Consider the following 19790-nt stretch of genomic DNA (forward strand, 5'->3'; position numbering starts at 1 on the left):
CTTAATCACCCTGCCTCTGTTTGTAAACAAAATACTGACTCCCTGCCCCAGATGCACCTCTCCTCTACAGAACTTACATTTCACACTAATACTGTGCTGTAGTTAAGAGCTCCACCTGGGAGCGTGCACGCCTCCTGTATGAAACTCAGGGAGTAGCTCCCATCTTCCCCTGCCCCTGCAATTGGCGCCCTTGTCCTAGGTCCTTAATCCATGGTGTCCAATTTATGGCACCGCTGATAAAGTGAGGTTATCGGTTTAATCAACAAACCCCACTTCTTCATTACAAGTCTCTGCTGTTTATGCTAGAGGCATCATCATGATACGAAGTTTCCAACTTCCAAAGCCACAAGGGAAATCCAAAAGTTATGGCTGCAAACAAGACATAGTACTGACCCAAGCTCCACCTGTCCGAATGTGGTCATTGGGCAGTGGTTATTCAACACTCAAGGTTGTTTGGTAGGGCTCCCCACACAATGAAATTCTGATTTTAACCCCCAGAATTTTTTGTTTACTGTGTTAGCCAAAGAAAATATTCCATAATTTGTGTATATAGGAAACATACAAATTAATGCTCTGTGTGCTTTGTACCCCATTGTACAAATGATGTAAGTCACTATAATTGTAATAGCGTATGCCACCATACCAAATGTACACTCGACCCCCCACAATGGCAATGTTACTTTCTCTTACACAGCTGTAAAATACAGAAGAGCTTGAATTCTAACCATGCAATAACATCGAAGTACAGTTCTCTGAAGAAAAGGAGTACTTGTGGCACCTTAGAGACTAACCAATTTATTTGAGCATAAGCTTTCGTGAGCTACAGCTCACTTCATCGGATGCATTGGATGAAGTGAGCTGTAGCTCACGAAAGCTTATGCCTAAATAAATTGGTTAGTCTCTAAGGTGCCACAAGGACTCCTTTTCTTTTTGTGAATACAGACCAACACGGCTGTTACTCTGAAAAAAGTTCTCTAAAGGTCACTGTAAAATACCACTTTACTCAACAGATCTACTCCTTGTGTATATTGAGTAACATATCCCTATTACAGTGACTAAAATAAATTTATACTGTTGTTTCCTCCTGCTAGCCCGACAGAGCCAACACAACAAAGTGTGTCAGAACTGGAATCTAGTTCATCTTGTCATTCATTAACAAAACTGTTTAGCTTTGTAATTGAAATTTAGTGAACAGTGACACCTGTACAACTCTACTGAGTGCTATGGGGGTTATACAGGTGTCACTTCTGGCAGAATCTCACTATGATGAGGTTGCACAGGTGCTTAACTTGAAAACAGTGGTCACTAAAACAGGTGTGAAGACATGATTTGGCCAGCAGAACTATTGACTTTCTGGGCCTAGGTTGGGTTTTCAAGGATCACAGTTAGGAAACAAGCATATTTTTAATTGTAAACTGAACACATCTGATACATAATCACTGAGAGTTGTCAAAGAATAGCATTTCTCTAGAGACCCTGTCCAGTCTAGATCTGCACCTTAATAGAGTTGAGGAATGAAGCACCTTAAAGACCATTTGACACCAACTTATCACACTGCAGTGTGTGAAACCTTTTGAATTCCTCTGAGACTACGCTGAGATTTTCTGGAATTGCCTCAACAAGACCACAGTTCCAGCGCTGGCCTGAAAGTGGCAGCATTTTATAACCACAGGAAGAGCCATTTAACATGCTAGTTTAACGAATTTTAAATCCATCTTCAGCAGTAGAAGGGTTTTGCCAAAACAAGTCAGGGAAAAACTGAATGCTAGCTACTTATACCAATGTATTGTTGTCAAGGATATACGGTTAGGTTAGAATGAGAGGGTGGAAAGAATCTTTGTTAAAGAAAAGTCTTAAAAATTCTTTGCTGTACTGACTCATGCATATTCTTAAGTTTCTAGGGTGGTTTTTTGTTGTTTTTTTTTGGTGAGGAGGGGGGTGGGCATGGGCCTAAGGACCATCACAAATCTCACCACTTTCAACTTCCAAATGCCCTTGCTTTAATAGTTAATACAAACACGCAGCAGTATACAGATAATAGTTTATCTTAGGGTGGGGGGAGGTATTTTTTCATGCTTTGTGTGTATAAAAGACCTTCTACACTTTCCACAGTATGCATCCGATGAAGTGAGCTGTAGCTCACGAAAGCTTATGCTCAAATAAATTGGTTAGTCTCTAAGGTGCCACAAGTACTCCTTTTCTTTTTAGTTTATCTTAGTTAAGCAAAACAACCTCCCCCCCATTTCACCTTGGGGAGCGAATCAGAGATGAATGAACAAGACATTACAGAAGTTAGTCACATTGCTTTAATGCACTTTTGACAGGTGCTCTGATACCACAATGTTAAGAGCCATTTAAGAGCCTGAACAGAGCAGGGAAGAGATTGAGTGTCTGCCTGCACTGGGGAGGTGGGTGGCTGGGGACTTCGAAAGGGGGAGGGGGAGATATATTTATGCTGGCCTGTGACACAGCATGAGTAGTAGGTGAGCTAGGACGAATATATATAGTAAGTAAAAAAAGAAAAAAAATAATTCAGGCCCATTTAAATCAAGAATCAGTCAGAAAATACTGCACTGAAACAAAGACCACACTGCAGCAACTTGCATAGTAAGGAACTCCGCAAGGCGGCAATTCATTTTAAAGTTGTCAACACATCACCTGTGACAAAGGCCCAGTGGACATCTCCTACTGAAGTGCTAGAGAAGAAATGATGAAAAGTGGAGTTTCTTTTAAAAGATTTCTAGGAGCTTTTCTTGCACTGTGAGCAAACAAGCAACTGACTTACTTCTGTTATTCCATAGTGGGTTTTTTTGAAAATCCACTTTGCCAATGAAGGAAGTTCTCAATCCATACACTCTGGATTCAGTCTGTACCTCTACCTTTCCTTCGTTGTTACAGGGAGGCTGCCTGGGAGAGGAATTGTATCAGCACATCTCCTGCCTGACCTATCCTCAGTACCTCCTAGATGGGTCAAATTCTTTTCAGGTGCCAGCTCTGAGCCTCCTGGGCATTCAGGGGCTTTCGCACTGTGTATGCGGCACCCCCTACTCCTTCCACACTTACTGCCAATAGGAGCCTGCAATGTGGGTTGCACCAGTGAAATAAATCTCCTAATTTGTAGTGGCAGGATTCAGGTAGTTGTTACCTTTTCCTGAGATACTGTGGTTCGCTGAAAAGGGCATCAAACCATCTGCCCTTTGCAGGAATTCTCATGAAAGACACCACAGCAATTTGATGGAGTGAAACCTCACGAACCCCTGAAAACCAATCCACAGGAACACTTCTGAATTCTGAGTACCTGCTATATACTTATTTATTATTACATTCCATTGATTTCAATGGGCCTTCTACAGAAAAGTGCTGCTCAGACATATGGACACTGAAGCAGCAGCAAAAGCAAAGAGATAGATATTCATCCAACATTACTAATTTGTTTTGGAATTTGAGAAACCGAGATTTGTTTGCAGACTGGCTGAACAATCAAAACACATGAATTCAAGTTCTCTCCTCCAAGGTGTTGTATTTTCCATTTTTACCAGTATGCCAGAGACTTCATCACAGCTACAAATGCTGGTAAATCCGCAGTCTCTCTAACACTTTATAAGATCTTGTGAAAATATTCTCTGCGCCTTCAGAATTTCCTTAGTATCTACTGTTCCCCAATTAGCTAAGAGATCCCATTTTGGCATGTGGAAATCCTTCTAACATTTGTGCCCTTCCATGCATTTGTTCTGTAGTTTGTATCGGAGTGATAAGGAACTTGGAGGTGCACTTTGCATTTCATTAATGCACTAAAGGGCTATATGCATATATGGAATTCTGAGCACAGCTTCACTCTCCTGATTGCTATGATAAATCAACAGAATATGAAGAATCAGCAAATGCATGTTTAATAAAACAGAACACGTTAAAAGAATTGTGCTATTTATAACACAGCATCTTTTCAGAATGAATCTATGGTGGGTGTCTGTAGGTTTATATTTAAATGAGAGAGAGAATGAACTATTTTAAAGGAACACTCAAACTTGTACACACCCTAAATTCAGTAGCTGTTTCAACCTTACAACTTGCTTTTGTTTAGCATTCCCTCTGCTCTCACCTCCCACACCTTCCTTTTCCAATTGATCCTGCAGCAATAGGGAGTTGAGAAAACATAGCAGTGGCACATCACATCTTGTGTGAGATGCATGCAGAGAAAACTGGTGCATGTGTGCACTGACAGGGAATGAGCCTGTGATCAGAGATATGCCTGAAAGCCAATCTCATAGGAGACTATGGTTCTGTTTCAATTAGTTAATAACTCCCTGCTGCAGTGAACAGTCAGCAGGGAACTGAACAAGTCATTTGGGAAAATCCCTGCCTGCAATGTTCTGAAGGAAAAACCTACCTTCTGAGTATGTGTAGCTCACAGGCCTAATGCATAGCAACAGCCTCTGGAAAACAGTACCACTTATTCATTGAAATTACTGACATGGTAGTAATGGAGTATCTTGGTTTACATTTTTAAGACCAAAACAATTGCTGAGTGGAATTAAAGTGGATAACTGCTGAGTTGCTTTAATGAGCTTTGGCTCAGGCTTATGGAATGGTTTCAGTGGAAAGGCTAGTTAACAGGGCCCCAATGTTTCTCTACTTTCGTACATCTAGCCACATCAAATGCTCTGAATCCAATTTGGGCAGAAAATCCCAAACCCTGGTCCCACACAAGACAGAGCAAACTTTTTGAAGTTTTCTGTCAGTTTGGTCTCCCCATACTTGCTGCAGGTTTGGCCCAGGATGTCTTACCCCACTCACTGTGCCTGCTTATGAGGGCATGAAATGCATCGTCCAACTCCTGTAGGACAGGATGACACACACTTGTAGTTTCTGATTCAGCCACCAGCCATTCCATATGAAGCTCTCCTCTCCTCTAGAGACCATAGGCAATGGTATGTTTAAAACCATTGCAGCTGAATCCTCGTTCCATTAGCAGCTTAAACTAACAACCAGTGCCAGCACTGCATGTAACATCCCTAAACCAATTAAACAGCACAGTTACATTGGCCACTCAAGCTGCGACAGGTAATATGGAACACAAAAGAAGAGGGCCACACAGAAATATTTGCTTCCTTAATAGCAACAGTAACAAAATACCCCTAAAAAGCTAGAGGGGGAAAAAGCCTTTTCAGATATGACATTTGTCCAGCTCACAGGTGTGTTTGGATCAGCAGACGCCTGCAGTGTTTCCTCCCACCAGTTTGACTGTGCAGAGGAAAAGGAAGAAAGGTGTTTAAAGTTTGTCTTGCAGTTGTATGCAGGAGCACTGCACTATTCTATGTGTGGCCTGATGACCAGAGGTTCAGAAGTCACAGCTCTCTCAGAAATCCATGGGAGTTGTGGTGGTTTGGCACCTCTAAAATAGGGGCTCTTCACAATAATTAGAGAGGGGCATAATGGAGGCACTCCCTGGTCAAGCTTCCCTGCACAGATTTGTCCTGACCTGGAGCTTTTCCAGTTCTGGGCTGAGTACAGACCGACAATTCTGTCAAGTGGTATAGTTGCTTAGTGATTTGGGCGACTATTCTGTGGTGAGCAGAGCTACTCATTCTAGTTAAAAAACAAATGAGAGTGATACTGGTTATTGGTGAAAAATGACAAAATAGCTCCCCTCTCCCCCAGGCTCAATGGACTAAGGGAAATCTCTTGGGCCAGTGAGAGACTGGATAATGGTCGAAGCATAAAAGGGCAGGGATCCTTGAATTTTGCAGATGACTATGTCATTGTGACTTCCCTGCACCCTGTCACAAAATTTGGTTCTGAAATGCTACCAAGTTCCAAGCCCCTTGATCCCATTTAATGTACACTATAATTAGGTCAAGGAAAGAAGTAAATGTGAAATAACTCTACCAAAAAGGAGCAGACAAAATGCTGTGGGAAAATTGACAGGCTGTTTTTTAATATGTAAAAGCTTTATTGACATCTGCATATACGGTTTGAGCTGCAGTATGGCAGAAAGGGACACTTCACTGTGGCACTTTTTAATTGTCACTGTTTCTTTGGATCATTACAATATGCTGTAGTTTCGCTTTCCTCTTTTTCCTCTTTCCTCTGTGTTCAAAATAGGCCTGAATTTTGGAGACACTTATATCCAGGTCAGGATCCCAACTTCATGACTGGATATCACTGTCATCAAGAGCTGAACCTAAACCTCAAATCCAAACAGCCATGAGTGGCGCAGAACACGGAATCCAAACTCTACAGTTTGGTCCAAACGTAATTGGCATTATGTGAAGAAATGGCCACTATCGTGATTCAGCACAGCTTTCTGTGACATTGCTGATCTCCAAATACCAGGGCGCTGCTACTGCAACAAGCATAAGGATCTCTTTGGGGAGTCTGTAAGAACGTTACTGTCTCTCACTAGGAAATTACAGAAGCTATAGTGAAACGAGACAACTTTTTAAACACACTAATGGAAGTGTCCATAGCTCCGGTTTTGAGGTGGGTGGAATAATGATAAATACTGAGCAGTGAGAGGTAATCTCTGACCAGAACATTTTTGTAAGTGTGTTTAGTACTGGAGGAGGGGCCAGTGTTTGACAGCCCACAGATCATAGCCTCTTTATGCACAGAACTAGCATAGCATGTGCAGTAGCACTGCCCGCTTCACTGTACAGCCTCAACTCTCTTCTGCTAGGCTAGTCTCCATGCCCATTCAATCCTTGGCCTCTCTGCTGAGGCTGTCGCAACAGGGGCGCCAAGTGGAATGGTGGCTTTTGTGAGTGGACACCAATCCACGGGACTGAGATCACTGACTCATTTCACACAGGCCCTGAATGGCCATCAGATGTAATGACTTTTGGCAAATATTGACCTGGTCTGGATTTGAAATGGTGACGGGCTTTGTATGCCATTACCAATCCCTGGAGCCATCAGTCCTCCTGGCCAAGCATTTTAATAAATATAAAGAATTACAAAAAATCCACGCAGACACCAAAGCTATTATAACTCCAATTTTGTTGTGGATGGTTAAAGAATGTGAGAGGGCCTAATGCATCAGAATATTGCTGTATGGGCCTAAGGGGATGCAGAGGTTCTCATCCATTTTTCACAGCACTATAGAAATCAGAGACTAAATAAGACCCAGTTACATCATCTTATGCATCTCCCTGCAGGCAAGTTCATTCCCTACAGGACATTTTTCTCATTTCCTCCTCCCTGCAGAGTAGTTGCCATAAGCATTCATGGCCTGATAATGCATTAGTTAAGTATGAAGTGAAATGGACAAAGCTACAGTCTTCCCTCCTGCAGCTGGAGAGGAGAGCACAGCAGCGAGGCATGTACTACTTATGGGTCCCCACAGAGACTGTGTCAGCATCCACCGCCGTGCTGAGCCACCACTATTCCTGGCAGTTGGGAATTCCAACAAATCCTCTCTTACAGCCCTGGTTTCTGGCATGACACAACACAATGTGATGCCATCAGGCTGTTGGAAATATTTTTTCACTCCATCCTGAACACAAGATATTTTCTGCCAACAATCTGTGCGGCACCATTACTCATTGTCTTGAGACTGTCAAATGTCTTCACTTTGGACACCCGTCAACACATTCTATTAGACCAGGGGTGGGCAAATTTTTTGGCCCGAGGGCCACATCAGACTTGCAAAACTGTATGGAGGGCCGAGTAGGGAAGGCTGTGCCTCCCCAAACAGCCTGGCCCCTGCTCCCTATTCACCCCCTCCCACTTCCCGCCCCCTCACTGCCCCCCTTAAAACCCCCGACCCATCCAACCCCCCCTGTTCCTTGTCCCCTGACTGCCCCCTCCCGGGACCCCCCGCCCCTAACCACCACCCCCCCGTCTTCTAACTGCCCCGACCCCTATCCACATCCCTGCCCCCTGACAGGCCCCCTAGGGCTCCCATGCCTATCCAACCCCCCCGTTCCCTGTCCTCTGACCGCCCTCTGCTCCCTGACTGCACCTGGGGACCCCCTGCTCCCCGCCCCCTTACCATGCCGGAGCCAGCCACACCGCCGTGCTGCACAGCAGGAGTGGAGGGCCAGAATGCTGGCAGCGCGGCAAGGTGAGGCTGTGGGGAAAGGGGGACAGCAGGGGAGGTGCTGGGGGCTAGCCTCCCCAGCTGGGGGCTCAGGGGCTGGGCAGGATGGTCCCGCGGGCACAGTTTGCCCACATCTGCATTACACCATAAAAAGAGAAACAAAACAGTGCTAAAAATATATTTTGGGGAATGGGGCAGATTTACATTCAGCCAGAACTTGGCATGAACATACAAAGCAAGACAGACAGACAGACAGCCCGCCCCAGTCTATAATAGTGGAAACCTGGTAGTCCAAATGTGACTTTATAGCATGTAACTTGCAGATTACTACTACTTTGCGTGTGGCTTGTTTATAGAAGAGAAGAGGAAAGAGGTCTACAGTGGAAGCACATTAGATGGAGTTTCACAGTGCACAGCCCAGGAGAAACTATCAAGTTGATTCCAAAGCAACTGTGACAAGGAAACCTGTTAAACTGGTACAAATAAAAATATGCACTAACACAACAAGGTAAGAATATGATCCTTTTGTTGGATCTCCCCAAATCATTCATTTATGAGCACTACACTGACATTTTAGGGAATCCCTAGGCCAGGTGGGTGGATTTCAGAAGCTAATTCCAGGGTCAACCCTGTCTGGACACAGCAAGAGGTTAAGCAATCACTACAGCACTAAGCACATTTGGTGGTGATGCTGCTGCAAAACTAGCTACAGGCCATGAAAAAATAAATGCTTCCAGATGATTATGTCAATGTATTTTTTTTCAGCACAAGACGATCTTCCTCTGCTTTTTCACAGGAATACACTATTTTAAAATATAATTAGCATTACTTCAATAGAGAAGGCCCCCATATGCTCTGCAGCAACTGCATAAGAAAGATCATTTAGGGAAAGCTGTAGGTTTTGACAGCCAATAGGAAACAGCTGGTGCTTTTGGCAACCAGGAAGGTGTAGGAAGCGGTTGGACCTATAACACTCTGAAGGTGTTTGAGGCTTTTGGCCATAGGGAAGAAATGCACCTCTTCTTTCCCTCTCACTTGTGGGCAGGTTTGGAGGTGACTGCATTTTTGGGGAATGTGACCTTCTTTTCCCCTCTTAGGAACCAGCTATCTCAGTGCCCTAAGTATTCACCATTGTGTCTAACACCCATGGATAATAAGCACAATGGCTGGATGTTTCTGCTAATAGGAGTAGCACTGAGCAATGTCACTATTAGGTTCCAGAGATAAATTTCAAGAGATTTTCCCTCCCAGGTTGTTCACAGACTCAGGAAGTAAGCACTGCTTCAGTTCACTTGCAGCTTTCATTTCGGGGGTTATCTTGGCTAACCTAAGAGCAGAGTATATGTTTTTATTGTAAATGAGAGCTGACAGTCTGATACACAGTGCTTATTCATTTATGAGCACTACACTGACATTTTAGGGAACCCTAGGCCAGGTGGGTGGACTTCAGAAGCTAATTCAAGGGTCAACCCTGTCTGGACACAGCAAGAGGTTAAGCAATCACTTATTGCTTAAGCAATGCTTATTTAGGGAGTGGAGTCTTCACAAATTTCACTGATATGGACTCAGGGAGTACAGGAGGCATTGATAATACATTGTCCTGAGATGCAAGTGGGAGCAGGACTGAGAAATCTGCACACCAGCTCTCAGGGCATAAGTCCTCCCCCAAGTCATAACTCAGCTCATAGTGGCTGTTGTTATGCACACACAAACATTGTTACAGTTGCATTAATGAGGAAAAGGTCTTTTGTGGATGCACAGTTACGTAAACCTTATTTAGATCTCTAAGGTCCTATCTACACTGAGATCAAAACCAAGTTAAGTACAATGATATAGATCTTTTTAAACACAGCTGTTGCCAATCAGGGTTTAGCATAGTTTCCCTCAGCTCTGGGGATAGGACTTTTTCTCTGAGAACTCTCTTGAAAATCAACAGACTACACAAGGCGGTTAGCCTATGGCCTGGTTCGGCTGGCACAGTTCTCAGTACAAATTCCTGTCCCCACTGATCATGGAAATCGTGCTGGAGCCCAGCTGGCAGCAACCATCACATGTAACATGTTGTAACTAACTCAGTCCGATTTCCATTATACAAAGAGCGTAAGCTCCTAACTTTATGAGCAGTTTAATCTGATTATTTTTTCTTTCCCCTCCTACCCAATTGGCTGCACTCACTATCTGTTTGCTAGGCCCTTAACTGGAAATCCATGCTAATTGACTTATGGCGCAGTTGATAAACTGAAGTTTTTCTGTGTTTAGTCAGCAAACCGCACTTTACTCAATCTCTACTAGTTAAGGCCAGTGGTCCCATCTTGAAACCGGGGAGCAAAAGGCAATAAAATTCAAAAGCTACAGCTGGAAAGAAGACACGCAATGCTAACCCAGCTCTCAGCACCAGGACTGTTTTCCATTGGGCTAAGGCAAAAGGCTCTTGGATAATGATTACTCAATTCACTTACCCAGCCAGGTTTTACCAAATGGAACACACCCTCACAAACAAATTACAATTTTTTAACCACAACATTTTTTGTTTACTGTACCAGCCAAGCTAAATATTCAGCAACTGCAACTTTGAAACTAGGAAGCAAATAATATTAGCTGTATTGATTTTACAGTAGTAATGACCTTACATTTATATAATGCCTTTCATCCTCAGGGATCCCTGTGTACATTACATACGTAAAACACTGAAATGAAATTGTCTCTGGAGTGAAACACAGCAACTGTCTGATAAGCCACACCAACACTATATACAGCTTTTAGGCCAGAAATGCAGATGAATATATTTTTCAAACTAAAGCAGTTAGTGTAATTTTAGGTAGGTAGAATGTAATTATCATAGTAGGAACTGGGAAGTTGGTCTCTTGCAAAAAAGTTCTATGGGATTGATAAAGACCAAATCTTTACAATTGGAGGCTGGTGGAACGTGCATATAAATGACATTTAGGCAACTAAGTAACCATTTTCACTTTAAGTCACCACATACACTGCACAATTACAATCATTACATATGAGAATATATAGTAGGTGTGCAACCTCATATGGACCTCAGCTTAAAAGTCTGGCTATTAATGAAAAAAGTTGTCAAGATATCAGTTTTGTATCTCATCTGAAAGCCAAAACTTCTCACAAAACAGCAATCTTATCGCCACGCCATGGCACTGGTTTGGTACTCGCTCAGAGGGTGAATGTTGCTTTTGAAAACTACTCCCTGCAGCACCTAGGGGTTCTTCAGTGGTCTCCCATCGAACTACTGACCTGGGGCTAAACCTTCTTAGCTGGAGCTCTGGATTCTAATCCTAGCATTACAATAGGTTTCCTGGTGACCTTCAGCAAATCACTTAACCTGTCTCTGCCTCAGGTTCCTCATGGGTAAAATGGGAATAACAGCATTTCCCTACCTCAAAGGTTTTGTGAGGCTAAAATTCATTCACATTTCTGAGAAGTTTAGGGACCATGGAGAAGAGCACCACAGAGCAATTTCTAAATTAAAAAAAAACAAGAAAGAACAACAAGCAGAAAACAAACTGTAAGAAAACTTTAGTCCTGGTTTTTCCTCATGGGCAAACCTCTGAAGATCCCTACAAAATGTGCCAGATCAAAAGATACAACACAGAATGAAATCTTACCCTAGGATTGTGGAATAAATAATGTCTCCAGGAAGTGGAAGAGGGTGCTTACCGTCTGAGTGCATTTGTTAGTTCTGCAGCCAGTTCACTGTCATTGTATGGTCTCAGCTCAGCTAGGGTTAATGGTGTTGGGGTCCCATCTGTGCATTCCTGAGAAATGAGCAAGATTGCCTTACTAAGAGTTACTCATCACCTTAAGGGGGGGAACTATGAGCACTTTTAAACTTACAACTGCTTTTAAAACTGAGCTAAAATTAAATCAGTATAAACAACACAAGTGTCATGTAGAAACATCAATACACCAAGAGATGGGTCAATGCATTATATTCCACAGATTCACCCGCTGTTTTACAAACCATCACACAATAATAAATAATTTGCAGAATTCTGCTGTAGAGCATACATTCTCTGGTGTCTTATTCCACTTTTGACACCAGGTTTGAAGGGAAAAAGCACAGTGAGCATGCAGAAATTCAAATGATGTGCAGTCAAAAATACAGAGGGACACTTCTGTAATTTTTTTTTCTGCTGGGGCTTTGTAGGGACAGAGGAACAAAGGGACACAGCAGCATAGGTATGGGATTATAGAATTTCTAGGGTGTCCCTATTTCCTTAGAAAAATTATAAACCTAAAGATAGCAATACACAGATTTTGCTAATTTAAGGGGAAATTATTTTCTCCCCAACCACTGGTACCTACCTGCATTGTGAGGGGGTTTTATAATGAAATCTCCAGTCATTTCCTAGTGAAATGAGACTAATGCATCTCAGTTTATTTCTGGATTTCACAAACCCCATAACTATTGACTTTCAAGGAGATACAACAGCCAAATGACAATAAAGTTGGTAATAGTAGCTAGTATGCTAGTGCCAAATGATTGTCATCTTCCCAGAATTAATAACTGCATTTTGCTCAAGGGACATGGGCTTAACTTTGCAGTGTCTGCAAAGTGCTTAGAGATCCAGGATGGAAGGTGCCATATAATTAAGGGTAAGATTATGTCATGGAGGTCACAGAATCTGTGACTTCCATAGACCTCTGTGACATTTTCCACTTCAGCCCAGGGGCGGTAGGGCTGGAGCTGGCAGCCAGCAGGGGCCCTGGAGCTCTCAGCCGCTGGTGGCGAGGGGACCTCAGAGCTCCAGCTGTGGGCAGCTCCCACAGCTCCAGGCCACTGTGGGCAGCGGTGGGGACTCGGGCACTCTCAGCCACCATGGGTGGTAGAGATCCTGGATCTCTGAGCAACCACAGGCACCTGGGGGACCTGGGAGCTGCAGCAGCAGCGGGTGCTGAATCCGCGCCCCTCCCCCTTCCCTCCCCCACCCCCGATTTTGTCAGTTATTTTTAGTAAAAGTCATGCATGTGGGTCATGGACTTCCGTGAATTTTTGTTTATTGCCTGTGACCTGTCTGTGACGTTTACTAAAAATAACCATGATGAAATCTTAACCTTACATATAATACGTGACAACTGGAAGAGGGAGAAAGGTGTGTGTGTGTAGATGGAAGGGAGAAAGCAGGGATGATTAACATGCTTAAAACTGGTAACGACAGGGAGATGAAATGTCTTTAGTTATGTTTACTCTGATTCTGGAGACTGGTATTAATTCCTGACCTTGCCCAATTTGTCTTTGCTGCCACTACTGGTGGAGCTGAGGGATCTCATTTTCTGTTCTTTTTGCTCTTCTACTTCAGACTTCAGGTGCTCAATGTGAACTAGGTAGGCCTGTTCTTGGGCCTCTCGAGTGCTAAGTTTCAACTCCAGTGCTTTCTTTTCTTTCTCTAGCAAGTACAGTTGTGCCTTTAGCTCTGCCATCTCCTCCTGTTGGGGACACACAGAAGATCACATCAAGATACCACTTCACAGAACTGTACACAGAAGGGAGACAGAGTCTTACAGTGAATGAATCACACTTGTGCTGCTTGCCAAGGTGGGGCTTAAATTTGATTTTCAATGAATTTTTAATTTAGGAATCATTCATACGATTCAAATGTATTATCTCAACAAAGAACATTTACAGACACAGGCAGCAGTAGAGAATTTTCTGCTGTAAATATATTATTGGTATTGAATATAATTATGTATTATATTTATAAGTAAAAATAACCACAGAAATGTTTGAAAAGCTATCCCCTTGAGCCATAAGAGATCCTACTCAGAGAGAAGTCTGAACTGGTGTAATATATACGTCTTTTAGCCACACCATCTTGCACTCAGACTCACAGGACCAAATTCACAGGTGATGTGTAAAGGGGCAAGTGGTATGCTGAAAGCAGGTGTGAAGATGTAAGACAGTCTGTCAGTGTAACTTATCCTAACTGTTGAGAGGTTCAGAAAAAGGTGAACATTACACTAGTTTGTCGCCTGTCTGAATCTGACATACAGAAGAGATACTGATACTTTACAAGGAAGCTTAATTTTAAAAGCTTGTTCCTGCAGATAATTCTCCTGCCAATCAGATGGTTACAATATTGCTGCCAACTTTCTCAGAACAAACCCTTGTTGTACGTATGTTATAACGTCAGTGTGTCCATTCCCCATGCCCACAAATCATATCTGCTCTCATACACCATCGGAACATATCTAGAAGTACAGCAATTCCTTTCTATATGGCTTACTCCAGAAACGCGGCCACAGTTTTTACCTGAAAGCATATTCTGAGGCCAAAAAATCTGGAAGGGGTATCATATTAATCCAAAGAATCTTACTTTCCCAGCATGTAATCCACGGTCAGCGAAGACTATATCAAAACATTCCAGTGCTTATTTAGTTCGATTAACATTTTTGTAGAGGCAGGAGAAGGGCAATACTCCCTCTGACCAAAAGCTCAGTGCTCAGACTGTGAAAGGAGGCAGTGGACATAAGTCTGATAGAAGAGAACCTTGTATCATTCAGCAGGGCTGGTCTAACTATAGGCCAGTTAACTTAACATCAATTCCAGGACAAATTGTGGGAAGGCTGATTGGGATGCAATCAGTAAAGAATTAAAGAGTGATAGCACAATTAATGCCAATCAACATAGTTATATGGAAATAGATCTTGTCAGACAAACTTGATTTTTTTGATGAGATCACAAGTTTGGTTGATAAAGGCAACTTGCTGACATATTATACTTAGACTTCTGTAAGGCATCTGACTTAGTCCTGCATGACATTTTGATAATTTAGTACAGTGAATTTTTGTTAATGTAGCCAATATTAAATGTTGTAAAAACTGGTTAACTGACAGACTGCAAAAAGGAACACTGTGAATGGGGAATCATCACCCAACAGGAGTGTTTCTAGTGGGGTCCCACAAGGATCTGTTCTTAGCCTAGTGCCATTCAATATCTTTATCAATCATCTGGAAGAAAATATATAATCATTGCTAAAATTTGTAGGTGACATAAAAATTAGTGGAGTGGTAAATAATGACAGGCAGAGGTCAGTTATATAGGCAGACCTGGAGCACCTAGTATCATTTGAACAATGTGTTTTAATATGGCCAAATGCAAGGTCATATATCTAGGAATAAACAATGTAGGTCACATTTATAGGATACGGAATTGTATCCTGGAAGGCAGTGACAATGAAAAGGACTTAGGAGTCAGAGTGGATACCCAGCTGAACAGGAGCTCCCAGTGCAACGGTGTAGCTAGGAGCGTGACCACAATTCTCAGATACTTAAAGAGGGCAATATCAAGGAGGAGGAGGGAGGTTGTGTTACCTCTGTATAAAGTATGAATGTGACTATTAACTGGAAAGGTGTCCACATTTCAAAAAGGATGTTGGAAAATTAGAAAGGGATCAGAAAAGAGTTACAAGAATGACTCAAGGTCTGGCCTAATAATGAGAGACTTTAAAAGCTCAGTCTATTTAGTTTATACCAGCAAAGGTTAAGAGGTGACTTGATCATGGTCTGTAAGTACCTACACAAGAAAGAGATTTCTGCTCTCTTTAATCTAGCAGAAAAAGGCATAATGAGATCGAATAGTTGGAAGCTGATGCTAGAAAAATTCAGACTTGTAATAAGGTACAAATTTTTAACAATGAGGGTAATAATTAACCACAGGAACAACTTGCCTAGGGATGTGGTGGATTCTTCCTCACGTGAAATCGTTATATTAAGACTAGATATCTTTCTGAAAAAATACACTATAGCTCAAACAGAAATAATGGGCTTGATATAGAAATTACAGGATGTGGTTCTTAGGCCTATGTTAAGCAGGAGGTCAGACTAAATGAGCATAATGGTCCTTTCTGGCTTTAAAATCTGTGAATCAATGCCTATTGCTGAGTGAAGAGTGGTGCCCATGGACTCCAAAGAGAGTCCCTCCCACCAATTTTCCTAGATTAGGAAGATGGTGGCTGTGAAGTGGAGCATCAGAGGTGTGAGGATAAAGCAGGAGGAAATAGGAGGGGTTGTTTCTCAATGATGTAGAAAGCTCTCTGCCCTACCCCCCCCAAAAAATTATTCTCAGTGGAAGGAGAGGGAGGAAATCAAATGCAGAATTGAGGATATTGATACATATGTTTAGGACTTGCCTACACACAGGCAAGTGTGGTTTAATCTAAATTGGTTTTGTTAAACTGATGCAACATTGTGGACACCCTTACAATGGTTTATGCCTGGTTATATTGATTTAACCTGGTTACAAGCCCAGGCTAAACCGATATAAGAAGATCCACACAATGTTGTACCAGTTTAACTAAATTGGTATAAAATCATATATTAGGGCATGGCTACACTTACAGATGTAGAGCCCTGGGAATTAAACCAGCCTTCGGAGACCGCAGCAGGGAAAACGCTGCCGTGTGTTTACACTGTCAGCTGCAAACACACTGGCGTGGCCACATTAGCAGCTCTTGCAACGCCACAAAGAGCAGTTCATTGTGGTAGCTATCCCAGCGTGCAAGTGGCTGCAAAATGCTTTTCAAATGTAGGGGGTGGGGTGGAGTGTGTTGTGTGTATGTGGAGGGAGAGAGAGTGGGTTTTGGGGGGGCTGAGAGTGTGTCAGCATGCTGTCTTGTAAGTTCAGACAGCAGCAGGCCCCCCTCCCCCTCGCTTTTCTCTCTCACACACTCACAACAAGCAGCATTCCACAGTTATGGCTTGCTTTGTTCCAGAGCAGATAAGCATGCTGGCTGTCGGAAATGGAGCTTTGAAAGGGCATATCCGCATTCCTGCAGCTGATTCCAAAACAATGAGAAGAGAGGCCACTTGACTTAAGGGGATTATGGGACGTTTCTGGAGGCCGATCACAGCGCAGTAATGCAACACCGCGTTCACACTGACGCCCAGGCGTTTCAGCCGGAGCGGAGCAAGCTCTATGCTTCTTGTGGAGGTGGATTACCAGGTGCGCTCCAGCTGCAGAGTCCAGGCACTCTACGTGCCTTGCCAGTGTGGACACATTGGGAGTCAAAGCACCCGGGGCTGCTTTAATGTGCTCTAACTAGCAAGTGTAGCCAAGCCCTTCGTTATATTGGTACAACTGTGTACGTAGATCAGGCCTCAGAGATCACAGTTTAGTCCTAACTAGCTCCACCACTGAAAATCTCCATGCTCCTATATCCCCTACTCCCACCCCAATTCTTTGTTGCAGCACAGTGTCAAGACATTGCTCTGAAATGGTGATCACTTGAGTGCCTTAAGGATGATAGTTTTTAACAGGCCCTTCTTCTTTCCTGAGGCAATATGAAAAGGAGGTGGCTTTGTTCTGCCTCAGTACACAAAGCTTTGAGTGTTTTCTCAGAGTGGTACATGCACAAGCTTGTGAGTGAGATAATGAAACATTACGTTAGCAATGCTGTCTCATGCTTTTGGTCTCCCTTGAGCACCTCTGCTGTCATATCTCCCTATTGCAAGCATGTGGCTTCTTGATTGCTGTGTCATAAGTTTAGAACCATGCATCGAAGTCCTTGCTTAATGCACGCAGACTTGGTTATTGCTAAAGCCCTCTCTCACTACCTGGGATTGTTGAATGTGACCTCCAACCCAGCTAGATGCCACCCCAAGTGTCATGATCAACACTCCAGGTCTGTGATTCTACCAAACACTCTTTGGTAGAAAGGGGACTAGGCATGCTACGCCCTTACAGTGAGGGTAGTGAGTATGCCATGGGCTCCATGTATAATGCAATTACACTGGTGTGTAAATAACAGCAGAACTGTCCATCAATCATTGTTAAGTTGCTGTACAGCTAATTATGCTCCAGAATCAAAGAGTTCTTTAAAAGAGGAAAAATAGTAAGTGTCTTCCTATATCTAGGTTGCATCAAAATATGAAGAGTTGCAGTGGTGGCTGCCTGAGTCTGCAGGCATGCTGATACTACAGCTCTGACTGGGGAGTGAACTGTTCCCATTCATGGCCAAGGCGTGTTAACAGGAAAGTCTGATGACAATTTAAAACATCAACTTTAACTATTTCATTGCTGATCTTTTAGCAGAAACGTCAAGTGAATATGCCTGCTTGTTGCTCTTGAATATAGTACCAGATATTAGGCAGAGTGCAGTGGGACAGTTAGTCACTATCAAGAGTGGCTTGAGGAGTTGGGTGGAAAAGGGGGAAATGAGAAATTCTCAACCGTCTCCTGGGTGCAAAACACCCCACTGTCACATAACCTCCCAGCTCCCCACTGCCAACTTCCACAATGCCGTTATGCGCTGCAATTCAAACACCTGCAGCAAAGGAAAATATGGGGGCAGCACAACAATTTAATATAAAAATAAACAAGCACAAAGGACGCTATACTGATCGCATTGGATGTGGTGGGGCAAGCAATGGGGTTACAGTGTTGTGTAATACTAGGGTCCCTATTGAATAGTTTAGGTCTAATGGACTGCACAGGATACAGAGCTGCGGGTATGCTACAACCTTTCAGATATAGCACAGGGCATGCAACAGGGTTAGGTTACACATTAACCGGATAGAGAGCGGTAAGTTGTGCACACCCTTGCTATTGTCACAATGTCCTTTGGAATGTGCAGGTCTCATAGTGGTCCTGAGCATCACTGTTAGTTACCTCTCTGTAACACCATGAAGCAATCAGGGGCAAAGACAGTATGTCATAAAATACCTTCATTGCCATGAGTTCCTGCATCAATACTGCATTTTCCAGATCTAGCCTCTGGTTGTCTCCACGAGGTTTGACATCATAACTAAGGGGATCAATATGGATGCTCTCCAGCTCCAACATGGTCAGCTTGACTGCTGCCCTGTCATTCTTCAGCTGCTGGATGTAATCCTTCAACCTCTGCTCATCCTCCTTTGTGAACTCCGTATCACAGCTACTTGCAGTTGAGCTGGTAGTACTTGGAAGACCAAAAACAGCATCACTCATTTGCACAAGGATTCAGGTCTCTAGCCTCTCCCCTCTCCCCCCACCTCCTCCCCCAGCCCTCATTTGAAATTTGTTTCATCAACACCACACACGTGATTCACCCATTCACATTTACACTCACAGTTGCCACAGAGTATAATTTTATCAGGATCATCATCAAACGTACACAGTCTACTGAAGACCGTTGCGCCAGCCTGAATTACCATGATTAAGGTTAAGATTTTGTCATGGTTATTTTTAGTAAAAGTCATGGACAGGTCATGGGCAATAAAAAACAAACAAACGGAACCTCCCCCCCAAAAACGGGCTTCCATGAATTTTTGTTTATTGCCCATGACCTGTACATGACTTACTACAAATAACCCTGACAAAATGGGGCTGATGGAGGGATGAGAACCCAAGCCTGGCTGTGGGAGGGTAGGAGGGGGTCCAGCACCCACCGCTGTGGTGACTGAAAGCTCTGAGGTCTCCTCCAAAGCCTGCGGTGGCTCGGAGTTCAAGGACCCCCCGGCCAGGTGACAGCTCCAGCCCTCCTGCCCCGGGTCTGAAGCAGAAAATGTCACAGAGGTCTCTGGAAGTCATGGAATCCATGACTTCTAATGACATAATCTTAGCCTTAACCATGGTTGATGGCATCGGTATAATGAAGTTACCATATCTGGCTCAATCCTACGAATCCATGAATGGCTTTGCAGGGGGTGCCAGGCAGGGTTGGGGCATGCACCCCCTTGCACGTTGATGAAGAGCTTGAGAGCACGGTGTGCTGGTGTGTTTTTGTCCCTCCGGAGACATGGCCGAAGACCA

At 43.4% G+C, this 19790-nt stretch overlaps 1 protein-coding gene across 4 annotated transcripts in view; it reads right to left on the minus strand.

Annotated features, from left to right (window-relative positions):
- The window catches only part of MCC (MCC regulator of Wnt signaling pathway), a 347649-nt gene that overhangs the window by 12087 nt on the left and 315772 nt on the right, over positions 1 to 19790 (minus strand). For all 4 annotated transcript variants that reach the window (XM_074952966.1, XM_074952965.1, XM_074952967.1 and 1 more), the window contains 3 exons: positions 18723 to 18957; positions 13283 to 13489; positions 11720 to 11817 (listed from right to left, as the gene is read on the minus strand). In XM_074952966.1, the coding sequence (XP_074809067.1) occupies positions 11720 to 11817; positions 13283 to 13489; positions 18723 to 18957 (540 nt within the window). The remainder of the gene's footprint in view (positions 1 to 11719; positions 11818 to 13282; positions 13490 to 18722; positions 18958 to 19790) is intronic.

The sequence above is a fragment of the Natator depressus genome, chromosome 5 (assembly GCF_965152275.1).
Source record: "Natator depressus isolate rNatDep1 chromosome 5, rNatDep2.hap1, whole genome shotgun sequence".
Classification (NCBI taxonomy): Eukaryota; Metazoa; Chordata; order Testudines; family Cheloniidae; genus Natator; species Natator depressus.